Raw genomic sequence first — 9,282 nt, forward strand, 5'->3', positions numbered from 1 at the left:
AGTTATAGGAATGCCATGGTGTAAAAATAAATCTCTGCATTCTATAAAGATTGAGAAAAAGCAGACATAGTAAAAGTGCAGTAACCAATGTTTGAGTATATTGAATTTAAGCAAGTAAACAAAGATTTCCCTGCTTAAGTAGTTTGTTTGCTGAAGTTCTTACCTCTCAGTTGCAGTCTGCTTGCCATTTTATGGAAGGTCAAGATTATTTTGCTGTCTGTAACTTTTGTCCATTTCTTATTTTTCCAAAATTATGAATATTAGAGAATATGAATGGAAATAGGAACAGAATTGGTCTTTGGATTAAGACAAAAAATGAACAAAACCGAAAATTATCCTGTGTTTGTGTCTGTCAATTAACAGAGGACATCAAAAATGTCCACTGAGTTTGACATAGGCCAGGTTGTTTTGTTTGTGAGTTGGCTATTGTGTTGTGTGGGATGAAGGGAGCTGACATAAATTGGTAAAAGAGAACTATTTTAAAGCCAACTTCTTCAAAGTTTGCAAGAAGCTGAGGTAAAAAGTGAAATAATGAGAATGAATGAGTTAAGTTTGGGATTTTCTGTCTGATTTTGATCATGAAATCCAACCTTTGGTACAGACCATTGGGAAAGCATAAAAATATATCAGTTGGTTCTTGGTTCTCCCAGGTGTCATCTTGTCTAGAGAAGAGTTGGCAATTAGAAGTGTACGCAGACTTTCTTCTCAAGTGTCCTTGTCCCTGGAAGGATTCTCTGATGCCCTGGGCTATCCAGAAGAGAGCCCACTATCCTGGGGCTTGGGACTCTAAAGCTATCCTCTCAATGAAGAGTTTGTGGGATCATCTGGAAGAGTTCCCTGGTGCAGAGAATCTGGGGCTTCCCTGGTGGCTCAGATGGCAAAGCATTTGCCTGCGATGTGGGAGTCCTGGGTTCGATCCCTGGGCCTGGAAGATCCCCTGGAGAAGGAAATGGCAACCCACTCCAGTACTCTTGCCTGGAAAATCCCATGGACAGAGGTGCCTGGTAGGCTACAGTCCATTGGATCACAAGGAGTCGGACAAGACTGAGTAACTTCGTTGGAAGAGTTACCTCATTATGTACCTTGCCCAGTTGTAACATAGACAATTCATTTTACCTTTCATTGCCTTTTTTCTTTAAAAATACATAAATATAAAGAGAATAATGAAATCTTAGTTATTGTAAAATGCAAAGATTAATAATGACAATACTTAGTTGTATGTATATTGCTAAGTTACTTCAGGCATGTCCAACTCTTTGCGAACCTATGGACTGTTGCCAACCAGGCTCTTATGTCCATGGGATTCTCCAGACAAGCATTCTGGAGTGGACTGGCACGCCCTTCTCCAGGGGATCTTCCCAAGCTAGGGATCAAACCTGGGTCTTGATGTCTTTTATGTCTTCTGCATTGGCACACAGGTTCTTTACCACTAGTGCCATCTGGGAAACCCACTTAGCTGTATATATTACCTTAAAGTGGGCTTGACTAATATATATATTCCTCATCAAGTAAATGGAAATAGACTTTGCATTAAAGTGATCTGGTTGATTACTGAGACTTGGCTTATTACCTGTTAGTATTAATGGCATATGTTAAAACTAGTGATCAATAATTTTTAGATGGTAGACTAAAGACAGTATCTAGGATGATTAAAAGTGGTCCATGGGGCAACTAGGGCAGACTTACCCCCTTCCCTGATCCTCTAAAAGCTGTTAGAGTCCAGCGAGACCCTCATTCTATGTTCATTTAGTGAACTTATAACAATAACTTTATGAGTACATTAAAGTGATTTCTTCAAATATTACTATATTCAGATAATATATTTTGGGGTCCCACAATGTGCCAGTACACAGCTTCCTATGTTTCTTTTCCCATACATATACCATTCAATTAAAGAATCCACTGTTTCAACCTAAGGCTCCAAGAAAAAAACATGTATTTTCTGATTAAAATTAGTAAGGCAAGCTCCAGAATTTTGAAAACTATTAAAAAAATGTAAAAAAAAAATCTAAGAGAGTCAACTAAGAGAAATTTTGGTCCATGTGTTCCTAGGCAGTTTGGGGAAAAGAAGGAATCATTGTGATATTGTCAGAGTACTGTTAAAAGGTAGTGTTTTGTAGTAATTCATTCTTTTATATTCCCTTTTTCTTTCTTTCTTTTTTAAAGGTAAAGTGTTCCTTGCCAGAGTTTTTATTACCCACACCATATAGATGGTGAATGAAAGGAATGTGACTGTGTTCATTCTAGTAGGTCTTACACAGAACCCCCAAATGCAAAAAATAGTGTTTGTGGTGTTTTTGGTCTTATACATGGTAACCCTCTCAGGCAACCTGCTCATTGTGGTTACCATTACCACCAGCCAGGCTCTGAACTCCCCCATGTACTTCTTCCTGACCCATCTTTCCTTGATAGACACAATTTACTCTTCTTCTTCAGCTCCTAAGTTGATTGTGGACTCCCTTCAGGAGATCAAGACAATCTCGTTTAATGGGTGTATGGCTCAAGTCTATGCAGAACACATTTTTGGTGCTACTGAGATCATCCTGCTCACAGAGATGGCCTATGACCGCTACGTGGCCATCTGCAAACCTCTGCACTACACGGCCATCATGAGCCACAGGCTGTGCGTCCTCCTGCTGGGGGTGGCCTGGACTGGAGGATTTCTCCATGCAACCATTCAGGTCCTCTTTACAGTCCGGCTGCCCTTCTGTGGCCCCAATGTCATAGACCACTTCATGTGTGACTTGTACCCTTTGTTGAAACTTGTCTGTGTGGACACCCACATCCTTGGTCTCTTTGTTGCTGCCAACAGTGGGTTCATCTGCCTGTTAAACTTCCTTCTCCTGTTGGTCTCCTATGTAGTCATCTTGCATTCCCTAAGGGCATACAGTTTGGAGGGGAGGCACAGAGCCCTCTCTACGTGTATCTCTCACATCACAGTAGTTGTTTTGTCTTTCGTGCCCTGTATCTTTGTGTATCTTCGCCCAGTCACCACTCTGCCCATTGATAAAGCTGTTGCTGTCTTTTACACTATGGTGGCCCCTATGTTAAATCCTTTAATCTATACCCTCAGAAATGCTGAGGTAAAAACTGCTATGAAGAAGCACTGGAGAAAGAAAGTGACTGCAGATAGTGATTAAAGAGATTCACTGAACTTTATAGGTAGAAGTAAAACAGATAATTTCCTCCAATCCTCTTGATCTATAGATGAATACGTTGACTCTAAAAGGGACTGAATAATAACTGCAGATATCCACTGAATGACAGAAGTGCCTGGCATGCTGCAGTCCATGAGGTTGCAAAGTATTGGACTTAGGGACTGAACAACAACTTAAGCACAGACCTTAAGTTTAGACTGGAATCCAGGTTTACTTTCTCCCATCCCACACTCTCCTCATCACAACTTAATGCTTTTTATTCAATATTTATCTATTATCTGATGATCTCAAATGTCTTCAGAAGCTACAAGCTAAGAACCTAGAATATTGGATTGGTATTCAAATTGTCTTATTATGTAACATGGAGTTGTTGGTTACTACTGATTATTGAAAATAAAATGTTAAAAATATTCATTTTTTTTGAACTCAATATAAATTCTTTTGTGGAATTTTCTTGTTCATTGAATCTTTGTTGTACAGTGAAAAGAAATAGTGTTTCTCAAATGCTTATAAGGCTGGCATTGTGTTTGTTATTTTACATATGGTATCAGTTGAGGTCCAGCCAGGAGACAGACCACAGTGCAGTTTGAATAGAAAGAGTTCACATACAATAAATAATTGTATCAGGGTATTAACTACAAAGGGCTTCCCTGGTGGCTGGGTGGTAAAAATTCTCTTCCCAATGCAAGAGACATGGATTTGACCCCTGGGTTGGGAAGATCCCCTGGAGAAGGAAATGACAACCCACTCCAGTGCACTTGATGGGAAACCCCATTGACAGAGCAGCCTGGTGGATTACAATCCATGGAGTTGCAAGAGAGTCAGACACGACTTGGTGACCAATTAATAGCTGTTTTCATTTAGTCACCAAGTCGTGTCTGACTCTCTTGCAACTCCATGGATTGTAGTCCACCATTTCTTTGGAAGGAATGATGCTAAAGCTGAAACTCCAGTACTTTGGCCACCTCATGAGAAGAGTTGACTCATTGGAAAAGACTCTGATGCTGGGATAGATTGGGGGCAGGAGGAAAAGGGGGTGACAGAGGATGAGATGGCTACACGGCATCACCGACTTGATGGACGTGGGTTTGGGTGAACTCCGGGAGTTGGTGATGGACGGGGAGGCCTGGCGTGCTGCAACTCATGGGGTCACAAAGAGTCGGACACGACTGAGCGACTGAACTAAATTGAACTGAATGAGCTCTCTAAAGAAGGACCTGGGGCTGAGAGATGAATTTACAAGGAAGTAACATATTTAGAATGTTGGGATTCTAGTCTTATGGAGAAGGTGTAGTTGTTGCCCATTGAATGGTGGGAAATTTTAACTGGATTGCCTTGAGCAAGAAATAATTCACGATGGCTGAACAGAGGCTGGCAGGCATGAAATGTTTCTGGGACTGGCGAGATGGAGCCTTTCACTGCAGTGCTGGTTGGCTGAGGCTCATGAGCAAGGAAATATGACCTTGAGTGGCAAGCAGAAAAAACTATTTTGGGTGTAGGTGGAGCAAGGTTGGCAGAAAACACAACCCACTCCAGTATTCTTGCCTGGAAAATTCCATAGAGAGAGGAGTTTGTGGGCTACAGCCCATGGGGTTGCAAAAAAGTCAGATAACACTGACCAACTAACTGAGTGATCACTGATCTCATTAATCTTTTCAGTAAAGATGAACAAACAGAGATGAACAATCACTTGCAGGTGGTTATTGTAGAACAGATTTAAGCATCTTTGTTATTTAAACTTTTAGCTCTGTAATGGAATAAAAAAAACGAAAAGAGAATTTATTAGAATCTGTTGCATGCAGCTGAAGCTTCTCAATGCAACTAAATAGAATGTGAAATTTTTAAAAGGTATGAAAACAACTAATGGGTGCTAGCATAAAATTTTGGGAACTTGAACAAAATCTGTACTTTAATTAATAATACTGTATCACATGTTAATTTCCTGTGGGTTTTGTGTTTTTTTTCTTTACAACATAGTATTTCTCAGAATTGGGTCAAAAGTTTCAAGCCTCATCAAAAATTTTTTTTTAAACCACTAAGATAATACTTATTAGTGGTGGCTGTTTAGAGGTGGCTGCGTGGGCACAGGAGGGCCTAGAGGAGCTATCCCACATTGAAGGTCAGGAAGGGCGGTGGTGAGGAAATACCCCTCGTCCAAGATAAGGACCAATGGCTGCGCTTTGCTGGAGCAGCTGTGAAGAGATACCCCACGCCCAAGGTAAGAAAAAACCCAAGTAAGATGGTAGATGTTGCAAGAGGGCATCAGAGGGCAGACACACTGAAACCATACTCACAGAAAACTAGTCAATCTAATCACACTAGGACCACAGCCTTGTCTAACTCAATGAAACTAAGCCATGCCAGTGGGGCAACCCAAGATGGGCGGGTCATGGTGGAGAGATCTGACAGAATGTGGCCCACTGGAGAAGGGAATGGCAAACCACGTCAGTATTCTTGCCTTGAGAACCCCATGAACAGTATGAGAAGGCAAAATGATAGACTACTGAAAGAGAAACTCCCCAGGTCAGTAGGTGCCCGATAGGCTACTGGAGATCAGTGGAGAAATAACTCCAGAAAGAATGAAGGGATGGAGCCAAAGCAAAAGGAATACCCAGCTGTGGATGTGACTGGTGATAGAAGCAAGGTCTGATGCTGTAAAGAGCAATATTTCATAGGAACCTGGAATGTCAGGTCCATGAATCAAGGCAAATTGGAAGTGGTCAAACAAGAGATGGCAAGAGTGAATGTCGACATTCTAAGAATCAGCAAACTAAAATGGACTGGAATGGGTGAATTTAACTCAGACTGTTATATCTACTACTGCAGGCAGGAATCCCTCAGAAGAAATGGAGTAGTCATCATGGTCAACAAAAGATTCAGAAATGCAGTACTTGGATGCGATCTCAAAAATGACAGAATGATCTCTGTTTGTTTCTAAGGCAAACCATTCAATATCACAGTAATCCAAGTCTATGCCTCAACCAGTAATGCTGAAGAAGCTGAAGTTGAATGGTTCTATGAAGACCTACAAGACCTTTTAGAACTAACACCCAAAAAACATGTCCTTTTCATTATAGGGGACTGGAATGCAAAAGTAGGAAGTCAAGAAACACCTGGAGTAACAGGCAAATTTGGCCTTCGAATATGGAATGAAGCAGGGCAAAGACAAATAGAGTTTTGCCAAGAAAATGCACTGGTCATAACAAACACCCTCTTCCAACAACACAAGAGAAGACTCTACACATGGACATCACCAGATGGTCAACACCGAAAGAAGATTGATTATATTCTTTGCAGCCAAAGATGGAGAAGCTCTATACAGTCAGCAAAAACAAGACCAGGAGCTGACTGTGGCTCAGACCATGAACTCCTTATTGCCAAATTCAGACTGAAATTGAAGAAAGTAGGGAAAACCACTAGACCATTCAGGTATGACCTTAATCAAATCCCTTATGATTATACAGTGGAAGTGAGAAATAGATTTAAGGGCCTAGATCTGATAGATATAGTACCTGATGAACTATGGATGGAGGCTCGTGACATTGTACAGGAGACAGGGATCAAGACCATCCCCATGGAAAATAAATGCAAAAAAGCAAAATGGCTGTCTGAGAAGGCCTTACAAATGGCTGTGAACAGAAGAGAAGTGAAAAGCAAGGGAGAAAAGGAAAGATATAAGCATCTGAATGCAGAGTTTCAAAGAATAGCAAGAAGAGATAAGAAAGCCTTCCTCAGTGATCAATGTAAAGAAATAGAGGAAAACAACAGAATGGGAAAGACTAGAGATCTCTTCAAGAAAATTAGAGATATCAAGGGAACATTTCATGCAAAGATGGGCTCGATAAAGGACAGAAATGTTATGGACCTAACAGAAGCAGAAGATATTAAGAAGAGGTGGCAAGAATATACAGAAGAACTGTACAAAAAAGATCTTCACTACCTAGATAATCACTGGGTCACACCAGATGGTGTGATCACTGACCTAGAGCCAGACATCCTGGTATGTGAAGTCAAGTGGGCCTTAGAAAGCATCACTATGAACAAAGCTAGTGGAGGTGATGGAATTCCAGTTGAGCTATTTCAAATCCTGAAAGATGATGCTATGAAAGTGCTGCACTCAATATGCCAGCAAATTTGGAAAACTCCGCAGTGGCCACAGGACTGGAAAAGGTCAGTTTTCATTCCAATCTCAAAGAAAAGCAATGCCAAAGAATGGTCAAACTACCGCACAATTGCACTCATCTTACATGCTAGTAAAGTAATGCTCAAAATTCTCCAAGACAGGCTTCAGCAATACATGAACTGTGAACTTCCAGATGTTCAAGCTGGTTTTAGAAAAGGCAGAGGAACCAGAGCCCAAATTGCCAACATCAGCTTGATCATCGAAAAAGCAAGAGAGTTCCAGAAAAACATCTATTTCTGCTTTATTGACTATGCCAAAGCCTTTGACTGTGTGGATACAATAAACTGTGGAAAATTCTGAAAGAGATGGGAATACTAGACCACCTGACCTGCCTCTTGAGAAATCTGTATGCAGGTCAGGAAGCAACAGTTAGAACTGGACATGGAACAATAGACTGGTTCCAAATAGGAAAAGGAGTACGTCAAGGCTGTATATTGTCACCCTGCTTATTGAACTTATATGCAGGGTACATCATGATAAATGCTGGGCTGGAAGAAACACAAGCTGGAATCAAGATTGCCGGGAGAAATATCAATAACCTCAGATATGCAGATGACACCACCCTTATGGCAGAAAGTGAAGAGGAACTCAAAAGCCTCTTGATGAAAGTGAAAGAGGAGACTGAAAAAGTTGGCTTAAAGCTCAACATTCAGAAGACAAAGATCATGGCATCTGGTCCCATCACTTCATGGGAAATAGATGGGGAAACAGAGGAAACAGTGTCAGACTTTATTTTTTTGGGCTCCAAAATCACTACAGATGGTGACTGCAGCCATGAAATTAAAAGACGCTTACTCCTTGGAAGGAAAGTTATGACCAACCTAGATAGCATATTCAAAAGCAGAGACATTACTTTGCCAACAAAGTTCCATCTAGTCAAGGCTATGGTTTTTCCTGTGGTCATGTATGGAATTGAGAGTTGGACTGTGAAGAAGGCTGAGGGCCGAAGAGTTGATGCTTTTGAAGTGTGGTGTTGGAGAAGACTCTTGAGAGTCCCTTGGACCACAAGGAGATCGAACCAGTCCATTCTGAAGGAGATCAGACCTGGGATTTCTTTGGAAGGAATGATGCTAAAGCTGAAACTCCAGTACTTTGGCTACCTGATGCAAAGAGTTGACTCATTGGAAAAGACTCTGATGCTGGGAGGGATTGTGGGCAGGAGGAGAAGGGGACGACAGAGGATGAGATGGCTGGATGGCATCACTGACTCGATGGACGTGAGTCTGAGTGAACTCTGGGAGTTGGTGATGGACAGGGAGGCCTGGCGTGCTGCGATTCATGGGGTCGCAAAGAGTCAGACACGACCGAGCGACTCAACTGAACTGAAGATAATGCAATTTCTAGACTTTTAGTAGTAATACTAGATGGCAGAATAAATGGAACTATTATCAAAATTTTAAGTGAATTATTCTGTTGGAAATATTTTCTAATTTTCCTTGTTATGGATTCTTAGATGGGCTTCCCAGATGGCTCATCAGTAAATCATCCATCTGCAATGCAGGAGATCCAGGTTCGATCCCTGGGTCGATCCTTGGGTCAGGAAGATGTCCTGGAGAAGTAAATGGCAACTCACTTCAGTATTCTTGCCTAGGAAATCCCATGAACAGAAAAGCCTGGTGGGCTATAGTCCATGGGGTCACAAAAGACTCGGACATGGCTTAGAGACTAAATATCATCAACGACTCCTTCGATCCTCCCATCATTTAAAGGTGAGCATTCAATTTCCAGAAACATGGGGTTTCAAATAATCTTTGATATTAATTTCTCATGTAAATGCTTTCTTCTCTGCAATCACCCTCTGTGCTTTCTCAGTTTTTTAACTTTTCTGAGGCTTTCAGTGGTTAAGTCAAAGATCTCTTGGTGAATGTCACATTGCCCTTGAAATTATGTGGGTTATTGTCAAATACCTTTTAATATTGATTTCTAGCATAATTCACAGAG

At 41.2% G+C, this 9,282-nt stretch overlaps 1 protein-coding gene across 1 annotated transcript; it reads left to right on the plus strand.

Annotated features, from left to right (window-relative positions):
- The first annotated feature begins 2,120 nt into the window (after positions 1–2,120).
- LOC133261412 (olfactory receptor 4C12-like) lies at positions 2,121–3,378 on the plus strand. Its single transcript, XM_061439896.1, has one exon. It carries the CDS (start codon positions 2,211–2,213, stop codon positions 3,138–3,140), a length of 930 nt encoding a protein of 309 aa, XP_061295880.1. The 5' UTR covers positions 2,121–2,210; the 3' UTR covers positions 3,141–3,378.
- The last annotated feature ends 5,904 nt before the right edge of the window (positions 3,379–9,282 follow it).

Source organism: Bos javanicus, chromosome 15, assembly GCF_032452875.1.
Source record: "Bos javanicus breed banteng chromosome 15, ARS-OSU_banteng_1.0, whole genome shotgun sequence".
Classification (NCBI taxonomy): Eukaryota; Metazoa; Chordata; class Mammalia; order Artiodactyla; family Bovidae; genus Bos; species Bos javanicus.